The 14,803-nt window shown below is 37.5% G+C and overlaps 4 protein-coding genes and 1 non-coding gene across 5 annotated transcripts; 2 read left to right on the top strand and 3 right to left on the bottom strand.

Annotated features, from left to right (window-relative positions):
* Positions 1–129: 129 nt before the first annotated feature.
* LOC130696218 (poly [ADP-ribose] polymerase 1-like) lies at positions 130–4,470 on the bottom strand. Its single transcript, XM_057519300.1, has 18 exons — positions 4,343–4,470; positions 3,800–3,928; positions 3,500–3,699; positions 3,225–3,441; positions 3,070–3,152; positions 2,879–3,004; positions 2,712–2,810; positions 2,385–2,582; positions 2,122–2,320; positions 1,736–2,053; positions 1,534–1,662; positions 1,369–1,467; positions 1,162–1,305; positions 1,057–1,069; positions 872–995; positions 695–794; positions 530–631; positions 130–468 (listed from the first exon to the last, which is right to left on the bottom strand). The coding sequence occupies exons 2-18, from the start codon at positions 3,911–3,913 to the stop codon at positions 424–426; spliced, it is 2,310 nt and encodes a 769-aa protein (XP_057375283.1). The 5' UTR covers positions 3,914–3,928; positions 4,343–4,470; the 3' UTR covers positions 130–423.
* A 615-nt stretch (positions 4,471–5,085) lies between these two features.
* On the bottom strand, positions 5,086–10,246 carry LOC130696238 (poly [ADP-ribose] polymerase 1-like). Its single transcript, XM_057519322.2, has 23 exons — positions 10,095–10,246; positions 9,868–9,996; positions 9,625–9,769; positions 9,412–9,560; positions 9,144–9,355; positions 8,869–9,085; positions 8,713–8,795; positions 8,525–8,650; positions 8,358–8,456; positions 8,071–8,228; positions 7,808–7,965; positions 7,669–7,741; positions 7,221–7,422; positions 6,958–7,156; positions 6,564–6,896; positions 6,362–6,490; positions 6,196–6,294; positions 5,989–6,132; positions 5,884–5,896; positions 5,699–5,822; positions 5,521–5,620; positions 5,356–5,457; positions 5,086–5,293 (listed from the first exon to the last, which is right to left on the bottom strand). Exons 2-23 carry the CDS (start codon positions 9,979–9,981, stop codon positions 5,249–5,251), a joined length of 3,024 nt encoding a protein of 1,007 aa, XP_057375305.1. The 5' UTR covers positions 9,982–9,996; positions 10,095–10,246; the 3' UTR covers positions 5,086–5,248.
* On the bottom strand, positions 7,495–7,628 carry LOC130697082 (small Cajal body-specific RNA 8). Its single transcript, XR_009002789.1, has one exon. It is a non-coding gene; the product is annotated as a small Cajal body-specific RNA 8 (non-coding RNA).
* A 283-nt stretch (positions 10,247–10,529) lies between the features above and the next one.
* Positions 10,530–11,475, top strand: LOC130696236 (uncharacterized protein CG1161-like). Its single transcript, XM_057519319.2, has 4 exons — positions 10,530–10,668; positions 10,743–10,973; positions 11,039–11,164; positions 11,227–11,475. Exons 1-4 carry the CDS (start codon positions 10,600–10,602, stop codon positions 11,368–11,370), a joined length of 570 nt encoding a protein of 189 aa, XP_057375302.1. The 5' UTR covers positions 10,530–10,599; the 3' UTR covers positions 11,371–11,475.
* A 626-nt stretch (positions 11,476–12,101) lies between these two features.
* LOC130696219 (U3 small nucleolar RNA-associated protein 18 homolog) lies at positions 12,102–14,431 on the top strand. Its single transcript, XM_057519301.2, has 7 exons — positions 12,102–12,770; positions 12,840–13,044; positions 13,104–13,289; positions 13,349–13,546; positions 13,611–13,779; positions 13,849–14,046; positions 14,113–14,431. The coding sequence occupies exons 1-7, from the start codon at positions 12,184–12,186 to the stop codon at positions 14,376–14,378; spliced, it is 1,809 nt and encodes a 602-aa protein (XP_057375284.1). The 5' UTR covers positions 12,102–12,183; the 3' UTR covers positions 14,379–14,431.
* The last annotated feature ends 372 nt before the right edge of the window (positions 14,432–14,803 follow it).

The following is a 14,803-nucleotide window of genomic DNA, read 5'->3' as shown; positions in this document are numbered from 1 at the left end:
ATGAGAACAGATACGAGGAAGTTGCAAAGGCGGAAGGCCAGAATTTAAACACTTGTCATGAGTACATTCTGTACGAGTGACAGACTGTTGGGGTACCCCCCGCAGAAGGGGAAGGGGAAAAAATGACACTTGTTATATTCGCATCAATGGACGAGAAGTGAAGACATGAGCGAATGACTCATGTCATTGGCACAGTTCCGCTTTATACAAAATCCTTTAAATAGGAATTAGATCTATCGTTCCAAAGACGCATGCTGTCAATAACTTGTTTAACTTTGGGGTAAGGGTGCAGAAACAATAACTTGAAGTAAAAAAAAAAAGGAAGAAAGGAACTCAGGTAAGTGTTTCGATCATTGGTTAACATAAAATGCGATGTCATATCTTTGTTTTGAAAAAAACTGTAAAACGTCAATAAGTAGTTCCCTACTTGTAATGAAATTTCGTTTTCACAAGATATTTGATGTTCACCTAAAGACAAAAAGCAGTTGGTATTATTCATAAAATGTGATCATTATAGTGCTGGAATTACCTGTGCAACATCATAGACGATGTATTCGTTGTAGAGTAATGACGTATTTTTAACTTTCGTGGGGATTGGCTTACCGAGCGGTACCTTGACGTCGCCCATCATCTAGTAAAGGAACGCCATGTTAGAGAATTACTGAACGTAATTCATGCAGTCGTAATCTTATACCTTAGATTCTTCTGGGTTAGGTTCAGTTTTGCCAACTCCAAGAACACTTTGATATCCCTCCTCTAGTTTTTTAATGTTGCAGGCTTTTCTGCGTTCGTCACTGCAACGGAAAAACCAAGAATCTGAAGAACATCTTAAATTACAAGACAAGCACGATGGAACAGAAAAAAAAAATACCATTTGCCAAGAGCTACGTCACAGAGAAGCAACAGACCAACAGGATTGCTTTTTGAGGTGAAGCAATAGTTGGCCGACTTTGACACCATATCGGCAAAATAAATACCTTTGCCGAACATGTAACCTACAACGAATGAACACGTAAAAAAGTAGAACAATGTGAGATATGTTGGATAACTTATTACCTGAAACATCAGCCTATTCAGCCGCGTTCATAAAATATAAACGTAAAAAATATTAAACAAAAGTCATTAGATAAGAAAAGGGCAACATTCAAAAATGAATGTTACCTCAGGTGGGGCAATGCGCAATCCATGCGACAAGATGCCGACCACGTTGGCTAGGCGAGAACCATGCCACAAAAGCCTACGGTTGTGCCATTTCGAGAACGGTTGGAATCTTTCTGATTCATCCTTCCGTACAACTTTAAACACCTAAGAAAGAAAGTGGTTTGCTACATTTTTATCGATGGCGAAAGGTGAAAAACTACAACGTACTTCTTCCACTTCGAGGGTATACCGAGTATGAGTTGCACCATGCGTGTTCTTTGCATATGTTTCGATAAGTTTAAATTCTTCGGAAGATTTATCCAAAACCTAGAAATGATGATTACCAAAATTAAATCAAATACAAATTAACATAAATAAACTGCAAAGTGTTACTTCAATTTCAGTGTTAAGCTTTTCGTAATGCGCATCAATAGGATTCTTGTCCTTGACGGCATCACCGGTTTTCAATAAGTTGAAGGCCACTTCAATTTCCATCAAGCTCTCAAGCATGTCTAGTTTGGACTTGGCAAAAATTAAGACAATAGCTTTCGGCATGCTCCATGAAAAATTAATATATGCAGCTAGATCTAATTACCTTGATAATTTCACAATTATCAAGAACAGGTGGAGTCTTCCTGCCAAAATCGTGCGGAATAAGAGTGTAGAATTGGTTTGATACATCGACCAATTTAGTTTTCGAAACTTCCTTTGAGTCCAGCAACTCCTGTGCTTGACTGAGGATCCCGTAAGCCTTTTCAAGCTGCTTTTTACTCAATTTGCCGAGGGGCATTTTAGTTAAATCCAATTCGAACTCGATCAGTGTTCGTTTCATGGCTTCTTCATCAAACAACATGCAGATCAAGTCTTGCACAGACTTCTGAAGCTTCGATGTCGAATTGGCTGTAGTTTCTACCTACAAGGATTGAAATTTGTAATAGTATTAAAGAGTCTCTCACACGAGATCCAGTAATTATCGAATACTTCTCCATAATCAATATGGAGAGGATATAATTTTCCAGGCTGTTTCTCGAAATTATGGCGATTTTTCCATGAATTTCCCGTTTTCTCTTCGTACAATGCAACAAAATCCTCTATGGCTTCTTGTTTGCTCTCCATTTCGGTCAACTTGGTATTTCCGATGAGTGTACCAACTCTACCCCACGAACGGAAAACATACCACCTATCAAAAAATACATCATTACATCACAATAAGCTTTTGCCAATGAACGATAAAACAAATATACTTGTTTCCTTCATCATGTTCAAGAACTTGTAGCTTGTAGTACGAATTACGTCCTTTCTGGATATCAACAATTCCAAGTACAACGCTGTACAAACAATCTTTTGTTTTGAGCACATGCGCTTCATCTGCTAAGCCGGAACCCGGATCGACTACGCCTCCTCCCTTCAAATTCAGTTTAAGCTTCTGTGGGTTTGAAGAACTAAAAATAATGATAATAAATTATAAAAGGGACGATAATAAAAAGGTTAATAATAATTTAGAAGAAAAAGAATTTGCATCATAAAAACAAGTAGCTAACGCCTTACGAGCTGACCCTTTATGTACATACTTTTGGATTTCCACGTTCACCTCGTCAGTAGTTTCCTTTTGAATTGTTCGGGTTAGCGCTGGAATCACTCTCTGCCTAGCAACGTACTTGTACTTTTCCCTATACGACGAATAAAAATGGAAATGAATCAATTTTCTTTTTGGCAATAAGACGTAAAGCTTAGTTACAAGAATGAATATTTTTCGGCGAGTTCTGGTGGGACTTTGAAAGCTTTCCTTTCCGGTGCAGTTGTTATGTGAGAACACTCCGCCCAGCCACCGATGTTTTCAGAGCACTGATAGCCAACACCACTCCTTCAAATCAATCGTGATGCTAATGTGGATTACTCAACATTAATACGCAATGCATAGCTTTGTACTTATAATATAACTGTCCGGTTTTGCATTCAAGGCACGGAAGTAAAGCTCCGAACGTCATGACATCCGATAGATGATCCAATATCTAAAGAAACCAGAAGGTTATGAAAAATCTAACGTCACACGTTTCGCAAAAAAATGACAGAATGGATATTACCTCTGATGTCCCTGAAGGAATTTGTTGATCATTGTATTCTAACATAACTTGGAGTTCCTGTTTTGTCAAAGTTTTCAACTGATCCTTATATTTGAATCGGATTTTGTTTCGCTTCTTGATCTCTTCACTCTGTTGTTCATTTTGATTTTCTTTTCTTTTTCTTTTTTTGGCACTAGAAGACCCATCCCCGTCTACAGTATCCTCAATTTTACGTTTCCTAAAGAATTTTAAGACGGTACTGTAAAGTATATCAAATAATTGAGCTCTTATATTACTGAACAGGGAGAGCGGGCAATTTTTTTAATAGGACTTCTTTATCGTTAATCTTCTCGCTAATCTTCTCGTTGATCTTTTCTTGATCTTTCCACCGCAGTTGATCAAAATGCGCAATGTCACCAGCCGACTTAGGTCTTTGGCTTTCAAAAAAACAATCGAAATGGTACCAAGAAGGTATTTTTCTATCAAACGTGGCAGCCTATGTTATAAAAAGGAAAAAAATTCAATATAGGATGTTACAAAAAAATACCAATATTAATAGGCTGCTCCATGGGTGAAAAGACATGATGAAACATTACCTGAGAAACAACTGCAAGACGCAATGTACCATTAGCAATCTTTGATTTGCATTCGTTGCAACTCGATCGATCCGATTTTGCGTACTCAGTTCGGAAAGGTAGATCATCCTCCATGGTTTTCCGCTTTTGCTAGGGCGAAAAGAAGTCTCATGTGTTAATGAACAGGTAGGTTAATGTGCTACGTTATGAACAACAGAATAAAATTTTTTTGAAACGTGCAGTTACTAAATTTTCTAATATAAGGAAACTGAATTTGCCAAATTTTTTAAATAAAGTGGAATCAACTAATGTATGATTCTACTACAATTTGAAATTCGAAAGCCACTCCCTCATAGTCGACACGTTTTTCTTAATTCTCAGTGAGCTTTCATGTTTAGTTTTCAAGCTGGCGCGCTACTGCGCTTAGAAAACGAAACCACATTGCCAGACTTTGTTTAATAGTTTGTACTAAAGTAAGTGATTATTTCAGTTTTCTGTTATCGCTTCTTGTTTACTTAAATTTCCTTGCCTTTTTGCTAATGGAATAAGGAATCATTCACTAACCTTTTAAACTTGAAGACTTCGTAAAAAAATTTCTTTGGAGCTGTGTCCTGAATTTTTAACAAATTTCCTCTCGATTTACGCCACTGAAAGGTGAGTTCTGTCTATGGGGCGTCTTTGTGTTTATTCCTGTAATTGAAAGCAGGAACTGGTTTTTATCTACTATTGTAAGATATGACTTATCTACGACGCCGGTCTACGATAAGATATATAAATAACCCCCCATCAATTGGCCAAAATAGCCCTGCGCACATGATTGCATTGATAATACAGACACGGGTAACACACTAATTTTAAAATATTATTAACAATGACTTTTGGGTTCTAGTTATTATGGCACTAGTAACCTGCTCTACAAAATAAACTAACCAACTATCGTTGAACAACCCTTTTAGCGTCAACTTTTACTAACAGTTGAACTAAAAAGGTTCAACAAAAGTTGACACCAAAACGCCCCCCCCCCCCCCCTCTAGGTAGCGGTGAAAAAAAATTTGTATGTTTTGGTCCTTTTTCTTATTGCACCAAACACCATCTATTATTCACTGGATCTAGATCAGTCAGCTTTGTGGATTGTGTCTTAATCGCACAGAACTCAGCACGGCTAAATTAGCAGTCGACAGAACAGCAATTCCCAATCATGGGCGCATTTTGGCGTCAACTAATAGTGCCAATGGCTTGTCACTGGCACAGTTCCGCTTTCTACAAAAATCCTTTAAATGGGAATTTTATCCATAGTTTCAGAGACGTATGCTGTCAATAACTTGTTTAACTTTGAGGTACAGAAACAATAATTTGAAAAAAAAAAAAAAAAAGGAATTCAGGTGAAAGTGTTTCAATCATTGATAAACATAAAATGCGATGTCAGATCTTTGTTTTGAGAAAAACTGTAAAACGTCAATAGGTAGTTCCCTACTTGTAGTGAAACTTCGTTTTCACAAGGTATTTGATGTTCACCTAAAGACGAAAAGCAGTCGGCATTATTCATAAGAATGTGATCATTATAATGCTGGAATTACCTGTGCAACATCATAGACGATGTATTCGTTGTAGAGTAATGACGTGTCTTTAACTTTCGTGGGAACTGACTTACCGAGCGGTACCTTGACGTCGCCCATCATCTGGTAAAAGAACGTCATGTTAGTGAATTACTGAACGTAACTGCAGCAGTCATAATCTTATACCTTAGATTCTTCTGGATTAGGTTGAGTCTTTCCTACTCCGAGAACACTTTGATATCCTTTCTTCAGTTTCTCAATGTAATCGGCTTCTTTGCGCTCGTAACTGCAATTCAAATAACCACGAACGTGAAGAACCTTTTAACTTACAACACAAGCATAAAAAAAGACAGAAATAACATACCAGTTGCCCAGTGCAACATCGCAGAGTAGCAAAAGACCGACAGGATTGCTTTTTGAAGTGACGCAATAGTTGGCCGACTTTGACACCATATCGGCAAAATAAATACCTTTGCCGAACATGTAACCTACAACGAACGAGCACGTGAAAAAGTAGAACAATTTGAGATATATTGGATAATTTATTACCTGTAACTGGAGCCTATTCAGCCGCGTTCGTAAAATATAAACGTAAAGAATATTAAACAAAAGCCATTAGATAAGAAAACAGCAACATCCAAAAAAGAATTTTACCTCAGGCGGGGCAATGCGCAATCCTTGCGACAAGATGCCGGCCACGTTGGATACGCGAGAACCATGCCACAAGAGCCTACGGTTAGGCAATTTAGAGAACGGTCGGAATCTTTTTGATTCACCCTTCCGCACAACTTTAAACACCTAAAAAAGAAAATGGTTTGTTACGTCTTTATCGGTGGCTAAAGGCGAAAAATTACAAAGTACTTCTTCCACTTCGAGAGTATACTGAGTATGAGTTGCAGCATGCGTGTTCTTTGCATATGTCTGGATAAGTTTGAAGTCCTCGGAAGATTTGTCCAAAACCTAGCAATGATGATTTCGTAAATTAAATCAAATACATGTGAAAAATTAATAAATTGCAATATTTTACTTCAATCTCAGTGTTGAGTTTCTCGTAGTGGGCATCGATGGGATCTTTATCCTTGACAGCATCGCCAGCTTTAAGCAAACTGAAAGCAACTTCAATCTCCATCAAGCTCTCAAGCATTTCAAGTTTCGACTTGGCAAAAATTAAGACAATAGCTTTCGGCATGCTCCATGAAAAATTAATATATGCAGCTAGATCTAATTACCTTGATAATTTCACAATTATCAAGAACAGGTGGAGTCTTCCTGCCAAAATCGTGCGGAATAAGAGTGTAGAATTGGTTTGATACATCGACCAATTTAGTTTTCGAAACTTCCTTTGAGTCCAGCAACTCCTGTGCTTGACTGAGGATCCCGTAAGCCTTTTCAAGCTGCTTTTTACTCAATTTGCCGAGGGGCATTTTAGTTAAATCCAATTCGAACTCGATCAATGTTCGTTTCATGGCTTCAACATCAAACAACATGCAGATCAAGTCTTGAACAGACTTTTGAAGCTTCGATGTCGAATTGGCGCTCGTCATTTTTGCTGCAGTCTCTGCCTACAAGGATTGAAATTTGTTTAAGTATCAAAGGGTCTCTCACACGAAGTCAAGTTAATACTTCTCCATAATCAATATCGAGAGGATATAGTTTTCCAGGCTGTTTCTCGAAATTATGGCGATTTTTCCATGAATTTCCCGTTTTCTCTTCGTACAGCCCAACAAAATCCTCTATGGCTTCTTGTTTGCTCTCCATTTTGGTCAACTTGGTATCCCCGATGGTTGTACCAACTCTACCCCACGAACGGAAAACATACCACCTATCAAAAATTACATCATTGCATCAGAACGATTTTTTGTCAATGGACGATAAAGCAAATATACTTGTTTCCTTTATCATGTTCAAGAACTTGTAGCTTGTAGTACGAATTACGCCCTCCCTGGATATCAACGATTCCAAGTACAACGCTGTACAAACAATCTTTTGTTTTAAGCACATGCGCTTTATCTTCTAAGCCGGAATCGGGATCGACTACGCCTCCCCCTTTCAATTTCAGTTTAAGCTTCTCTGACATACCTGACTTCCCTAAAAATAAATGCAGATTTTTTATGTTCACTTTACCAAGTTTTGCTATGGAGTATAGTACAAATGAATTAAAATTGTTGGTCGCGTATCTGTCTACAAGGGCAGACTTTGACCCCTCATAGTCATCAGACGACTCAGTTAATTTAGGGGTAAGCTGTGACATTAAAACCGGTTTTCTTGCAAGTTTAAAGCGTATGACTTCCCCATATAAACTACGTACTTTATAGAACAAAACTGTTGGCTAACCTGAGCCTGTTGACTTTCTAGATCCACCTTCTTTCGCTCCCCCCGACTTGTTTAAACCGAGACGATTCTCTATCTGAAATGCGGAGAATTATAAAATATAATGGAAATTAAAATACCAAAGTGTATCAAAAATATTTACATTTGGACAATCCCACGGTGCAATGTTCTTTTTCGTGATCAGGAAACATGCCGACTCATTGGTGCTTTTCTTGAATTCATCCAAAAAACTCACATCAACAACGTGAATACCGAGTTCCGAAGCTTTCTTTATCTTAGACTCCATGTCTTTCATATTGTCTGTAAACGAAGCATAGCATAAACTTAAAATTGCATCGATTCCATCGATTGCATCAAAATCATTGCATCTACTTAAAATACAGGTAAACTTTTTTTTTTACGTACCTTTTGTTGAGATTACAGCGGCTATTTTTTCCGAAACGCGTGAGCCCAGTGAGCCACCCAGCTTTTTAACGCTTTCTTCGATTTTTTCCTTTGAACGCCCGAGCTTTGAATCGACGACGAATTTTAAACCTTCCAATGTAGGCGATGGGTTTGAAGAACTAAAAATTGTTAATAATGAAGAAAAAATAAGAACTAAAAAATGTAATAATAACTTAGGAAAATTAAAAAATTTGCGGCATTAAAACAAGTAGCTAACGCCTTACGAGCTGACTCTCTAATGTACATACTTTTCTTTTTTCACGTTCACCTCGACGGTAGTGTCTTTTCGAACTGTTCGGGTTAGCGCTGGAATCACTCTCTGCCTGGCAACGTACTTGTACTTTTTCCTAGACGACGAATTAAAATGGAAATGAATCAATTTTCTTTTTGGTAATAAGACGTAAAGCTTAGTTACAAGAACGAATATTCTTCGGCTAGTTCTGGTGGGACTTTGAATGCTTTCCTTTCCGGCGCAGTTGTTGTGTGAGAACACTTAGTCCAGCCACTAATGTTTCCAGAGCATTGGTAGCCAACACCACTCCTTCAAATCAAAAGGGATGGTGTTGTGGATTACACATTAGTACGCAATGCATAGCTTTGTACCTATAATATAACTGCCCGTTTTTGCATTCAGGGCACGGACGTAAAGCTCCGAACGTCATGACATCCGAGAGATGATCCAATATCTAAAGAATCCAGAAGGTTATGAAAAATCTACCGTCACACGTTTAGCAAAAAAGGTGACAGAATGGATATTACCTCTGATGTCCCCGAAGGAATTTGCTGATCATTGTATTCTAACATAACTTGGAGTTCCTGTTTTGTCAAAGTTTCCAACTGATCCCTATGTTTGAATTGGATTTTGTTTTGCTTCTTGATCTCTTCAGTCTGTTGTTCATTTTCTTTTTCTTCTTTTTTGATTTTTTTGGCATTAGAAGACCCATCTCCGTCTACAGTATCTTCAATTTTACGTTTCCTAAAGAATTTTAAGACGTTGACAGAAATTCTTTTTAATGATTGAGTTTTTTCATTACTGAACAGAGAGGGCAGGCAATTCTTTTGATAGGACTTTTTTATCGTCAGCTGTCAAGTTTTGGTATCCAGGAATTTTTTCCACCCCATCTACGAATTCAAGTTCATCCCGTCGTTCCTTGAAACATTTGACATGGTACCACATGTCTAACATATGTCCATGTCTCATGCCACCTTTGGTATCATATCCTTTCTTGGATATTCTTATTTCATCCTATAAATTCTTTTTTAACTAAATTGGCCAATGATAAAACTATTTCCACATAGTACCTTGGCAATTTTCTCCAAACATCCACGACATGCAGCTCTCCCAGACTTTGCATACTCAATTACATAATCAGAGAAGTGTTCTACTACTTTGTCTTTCTTCCCTTTCCCTTTCTTACTAGGTATCACTGCAATGGTGCCATCATTTATGCCTTTGTAATCGGGAAAACAATTAGGAAAACTAATTCATGTAAGTGATCCAAATGATAGCCTTACTTTTAATCTTTTCATTGATTTTCTCTTGATCTTCCCATCGCAGAAGATCAAAATGCTCAATATCACCAGCAGACTTGGGTCTTTGTCTTTCAAAAAAACAATCAAAGTGATACCAAGAAGTCATTTTTCCATCAAACTTGGCAGACTGTGTTATTAAAAGAAAAAAAGGTAATTAAAAGGTTACAAAAAAATACCAATACTAATTAGCTACCCCATGGATGAAAAGAAAGGGTGAAACATTACCTGAAAAACAACTGCAAGACGCAATGTACCTTGAGCAATATTTGATTTGCATTTTTTGCAACTCGATCGACCTGATTTTGCGTATTCTGCTCGGAAAGGTAGATCATCCTCCATGGTTTTCCGCTTTTCCTAGCGAGAAAAGAATTCCCATGTGTTAATGAACAGGTAGGTTCATGACTTCATGTGCTACGTTATGAACAACAGCATAGAATTTTTCTAAAACGTACAATTACTAAGCTTTCCTTATAATAGGAAAATGAATTTGCAATTTTTTTTTAAGGTGGGAACAACTAATATATTATTCTATTCCACTTTGAGATTCGAACGTCGCTCTCTCGCAGTCGACACGTTTTGTCGTAGTTCTCAATGAGCTTTCAGGTTCCCACTTTCGAGATGGCGCGCTACTGCGCTAATACTTAACAACTTAAAAACAGAAGAAAAAGAAAAAACATTGCCAGACTTTGCTTAATCGTTTGCACTAAAGTTAGTGATTATTTTAGTTTTCCGTGATCTTTTGTTGTTTCCTTAAATTTAATCGCCTTTTTACTAATCCAATGTAAGGAATTATTCTTTTATATCCTTTTATACTTGAACATTTTGGAAAAATTTTTTTTGGGGGCGGTGTCCTAAATTTTTAACAAATTTCTTCCCGATTGGCGCCACCACCGGTGACATTTCTGTCTGTCGGCCGTGTTTGTGTTTATTCATCAGATCATCAATATCGTCTTCATTATGACGACTCCTGTGCCTGTGCTTCTTTCGATTTTCCTTCTTTTCTTCTTTTCTTTTGGTATCAGAGATGTATGAATTTCCGAAGTCTATAGAAGTATTCACCTTCGGCATCTGAAATGCATCAGTCTACTTTTCTCTAATAGGTGAAGGCCCAATACGAAGACGTCAGGTGCAAATGTATCTGTCCTGATACCGCCGTAGTTAATGGCACTCAATCACATAGAAAATTATACATTGAAAATGTACCTCCCAATAAGTGTGATTGTACCAATGTTGTGCTCCCACGCGTAGGTGATGACATTAAAGGCAAGGAAAAAGAATTCTGTCCACGGTGTGAGTGCAAGTATGAAAGTAGGAACACAACTACAATCAAGGTAAAAAGGTTTTCTTGTATTACATTTGGGTTTTTCAAGATTTCCAAAAACAAGTTCTTATGTAGGTTGTTGTTATTATTGTCATCTGGATAATTTCTCTACTTGTCATATACATGCTTTTCTTGGTTTGTCTGGATCCACTTCTTAATAAGAAAACAACAACACAGTACCAAGAACACAACAATGAAGAGGTAAACCAATTCTTTGTCAACCACTCTCTTGAGTTGTTAACATTGTTCAATTTGTCTTGTAGGATGAAAGTGAAACTCATTCCCAACCATTGAGAGCTAGTGGGGCCGGAGTGCTCAACCGTGTGGGTCAGACCACAGATAAATGGAAGAAAACTGTTCAAGAACAACGCCGACATATTTACGATCGGCACACTATCCTAAACTAATTTTAATATCCAAATTCCAATTTCATAATATGTAGATGTCTTGTTTGTTATTTGTGCTTATCCGTATTTCGTCCGAGGAAAATAAACTTTCGCCAAGTCCTTGAAGTGTATGAGACATTGACGACACAAATTTTCATAGGATATGTTATCTCTTTCTATAGTTGTTCTCACATTCTAACGGAAATTTTTTTTTGTGGTAATGCCTATGAATAATCTCATGAATACGTGATGCTGGTGCATTAGTTTTATGCGAGCGAGTGGAGATGTATGAAAAATGTCAGATTCAAGGAAATCCGTGCTAAGCAGATCGCTGAAGAATGAGCCGCATCTCTTTTCATTCCTGTCATGAAAGACATGACACAATCGAAAAATATACTGTGAGAAATAATAATTTAATTTTTTTTTATTAAAAGAACAGTAGGCCTAATAGTATTTCAGTTTATATTTATAAACCATCATCTAAGCACACAAAAAGAAATGTGCTACCCACGAAGTAGTAGACGGAAATGGAAAGCAGTGGTAAAACTATATAACCCAACAAGCTATTTCGACTTTCGATCCTTCAAAATTCCTTTCCAAACGAAAACATTCACCGGTGTACGACCAGAATTCCACGTTTTATCGAGTACATGCGATTATAACCACTCTGCGTTTTAGGAACTGTATAACTTCGGTGCAGACGAATTTTGAAGCACTATTGTAAAAGATCTAAACAGAAGCAGCAAGGCAGGCTGCAAACCAAGTGAGAAAACACGTGCTCAAACAGTGTGTGGAACCTGGTGAAACTGTTCCAAAATCATCAGTTGCTCGAAAATGGAAACCAACAATCCTAATACCTCCTTAGAGGCCAAAAAAAATGCTGGAAAGCTGAAATTGGAAACTAAAGGTAGTCCTCCAAAGAAAAAAGAAATGGTGCATGGAGTGGGACAAAAAACAAAAAAACCTGTATCAAAAAAGATTAAACAAAAAAATCAACCGCCAAAAAATGGACCTAAGGAATTTCAACTGGACCTTGGAGTTCTAGATGGGTATGACTTGCCAGCTATTCAAGATGAGGAAGATGTGCAACTGTCAAAACCAAAGAGATTCAAGAATTCACAACCTGAAGTGCTAGGTGTGGATTACAGAGAAATGGAAGAAAAGAGACTAGAAGAGTTACTCTTTGGTGAGCTGATAAAAAAAATTGATGTAAACCCACAGGCTATTAAAAGTGAAAAAAACAAAACAAGCAAAAAACCCCCCCAAAAAGGCAAAGGAAAGGTAGGGAAACAATCCCTCAGTAAAGGACCTGGCGAAGGAGAAGGTTCGCTTCCACAAGATGTTTATGGGACCAATTTAGGTATTAGTTCAGTAGGAGAAAGAAAAGCAGCGTGGGTTGATGAAGACGATGAAGCTTTGAAGTAAGAACTTTTAAAACTTTACTTAACTTTGTTCCTCATGAATTCATGTGTTCCTTTAATGATAAACAGATGTAAAAGTGTCCAAGCTACGAAAGAAACAGGCCTTGCAGAAGGAAAGGGTGTATCAGACAGAATTTACAAAAAAGTCTTGGAACAAAAATTTGCATCTATTCATGGTCACACGACACCTAAATGGGCCCAGTTGGGGAAAAAAGATGAGAAAAAATCAAAACAGGACAGCAGTGATGAAGTTGAGGATAGAGACTTAACAAAAGTAAGATACAAACTATAGTTTAAGTTTCTCTTTATATGTAATATCCATTTAAATCTTAGACTGCTGCAGATCTTCTTATGAAAGATTCAGTGTTGTTGCCCCAAGAAATACTAAATTTTTTACGGATGTCAGATATTAATAAAGAAACTAGGGCAGAAGGAGTTGTTATCAAATCAGTTGAGTTTCATAAAAAACAAAATGTTGCCCTTGTAGCAGGAAATTCTGGAGTTCTCAGCCTGTTTGAGGTATTTTGTTAATCATTTAGCATTAGAAATAACTATGTGAGAATTATTGTATCTCATAGATTGGTGGTTCATCCAATGCCAAAATCCAGTCCATCACATTTAAACAGTTTCCTATACACATGGCTCACTTCTCGCCAAGTGGCGAAGAAGTCATAGCTTCCTCTCACGCAACTGGCAATATTCAAGCATATAACTTGATAAACGGAAGAAGCGTTATCATTCCGCACAACAAACAAATGGACAAAGGATCTTACAAAGTACGAAATATTCTAAAATGCAAGTTCGTTTTGCTTGTATTATTTTTAATACTTGGCCTTTCAGAACTTCGTCCTTTCACCCGATGGAAAGCTTATAGCTTATCAAGGCCAGTATGGGTACATCCATTTAATGAGTGCGCGTTCTAAGGAATGGATAACCTCTTTGAAAATGAACGGAGAAGTTAACGCGTTGACTTTTAACCCAGATGGCACTAAATTATATAGCCACGGAGGTAAACCGTCTAAAACGATACGTTGATACATACTATCCTTTTTATTCATTGTTTCTCCCTGTTTCCCAGAGTTCGGCGAAGTTTATGTTTGGGACATGAATACGAGGACTTGTGTCCATAAGTTTGTAGATGACGGTTGCATAACGGGAACAGCTCTCGCGATGTCACCTACTCAGCAATATCTAGCTTGTGGTTCTTCTTCTGGGGTTGTTAACTTGTACAATACTAGCAATTTAGAAAACAATTCGCTACCAAAGCCAGACAAAGGTTTGCATCTAAAAAAACTGTATTTATATTCGGTTCGTTTTTGCCTAACCTCGTGTTTTCTTTTAGTCATTCTCAACTTGGTGACAAGAATTTCTGGCATTAACTTTCATCCAAGTTCTGAACTTGTATCAATATTTTCCGACGCTAAAGAGAATGCCGTCCGGTTGGCGCACTTTCCATCTATGACTGTGTTCAAGAATTTTCCTGTACAGAAAAAGGACTCTTACCGCGTCACCACAATGGACTTCTCTCCAAGCGGTGGTTATATGGCTGCAGGATTCAACAACGGATCAGCTCATCTTTATCGACTGAATCATTATGATCAATATTAAGTAACATGACCTTGACCATGAATTGACAAAATAATACCGGGTTAAATTTTTCACTTGTACATTTTAAAAATGTTGTTTGTCGCAATTTCGAGATTGAACGCATTTTAGAATCTACTGGAAACTCACGGTCATATGGTTTAACATGGCGATTACTACGATGGTTTCTACCTTGCAAACAAGAGTACTGAAACGTAAAGTTTCATTCAACGGTTGTGGAATCCGGATCCTTGGTGGCTTACATTTTAATATTCAGAACGAAACACATAGTAGAGAAGCATACCTCGTTTTTTTTTTACCACATCAAAATATTAATATTTTTACTATAGGATTAAAGGCTGTACGTATAGCAATGTTATTTAACAAGAACCAAGAGTGAGAACTCGTTCTGTCTACTTGCGGGAATCAGCCCGCGTCAATCGGGTCGT

This window comes from Daphnia carinata, chromosome 5, assembly GCF_022539665.2.
Source record: "Daphnia carinata strain CSIRO-1 chromosome 5, CSIRO_AGI_Dcar_HiC_V3, whole genome shotgun sequence".
In the NCBI taxonomy this organism is placed as follows: Eukaryota; Metazoa; Arthropoda; class Branchiopoda; order Diplostraca; family Daphniidae; genus Daphnia; species Daphnia carinata.
The sequence above is the reverse complement of the archived record's forward strand: the minus strand, read 5'-3'. Positions and strand labels throughout refer to the sequence as shown.

Coding starts and splice junctions, on each gene's coding strand:
- LOC130696218 (XM_057519300.1), bottom strand. CDS start 3,913: ATGGAGGATGATCTACCTTTCCGAACTGAGTACGCAAAATCGGATCGA. Junction 2,321..2,384: donor GAACATGATGAAGGAAACAA/GTATATTTGTTT, acceptor ATTTTTTGATAG/GTGGTATGTTTTCCGTTCGT. Junction 1,468..1,533: donor AGCTTAACACTGAAATTGAA/GTAACACTTTGC, acceptor CATCATTTCTAG/GTTTTGGATAAATCTTCCGA.
- LOC130696238 (XM_057519322.2), bottom strand. CDS start 9,981: ATGGAGGATGATCTACCTTTCCGAGCAGAATACGCAAAATCAGGTCGA. Junction 8,651..8,712: donor AACGGGCAGTTATATTATAG/GTACAAAGCTAT, acceptor TTTGATTTGAAG/GAGTGGTGTTGGCTACCAAT. Junction 6,295..6,361: donor AACTCAACACTGAGATTGAA/GTAAAATATTGC, acceptor CATCATTGCTAG/GTTTTGGACAAATCTTCCGA.
- LOC130696236 (XM_057519319.2), top strand. CDS start 10,600: ATGACGACTCCTGTGCCTGTGCTTCTTTCGATTTTCCTTCTTTTCTTC. Junction 10,669..10,742: donor TTTCTTTTGGTATCAGAGAT/GTATGAATTTCC, acceptor TTTCTCTAATAG/GTGAAGGCCCAATACGAAGA. Junction 10,974..11,038: donor GGAACACAACTACAATCAAG/GTAAAAAGGTTT, acceptor GTTCTTATGTAG/GTTGTTGTTATTATTGTCAT.
- LOC130696219 (XM_057519301.2), top strand. CDS start 12,184: ATGGAAACCAACAATCCTAATACCTCCTTAGAGGCCAAAAAAAATGCT. Junction 12,771..12,839: donor GAAGACGATGAAGCTTTGAA/GTAAGAACTTTT, acceptor AATGATAAACAG/ATGTAAAAGTGTCCAAGCTA. Junction 14,047..14,112: donor GCTACCAAAGCCAGACAAAG/GTTTGCATCTAA, acceptor GTTTTCTTTTAG/TCATTCTCAACTTGGTGACA.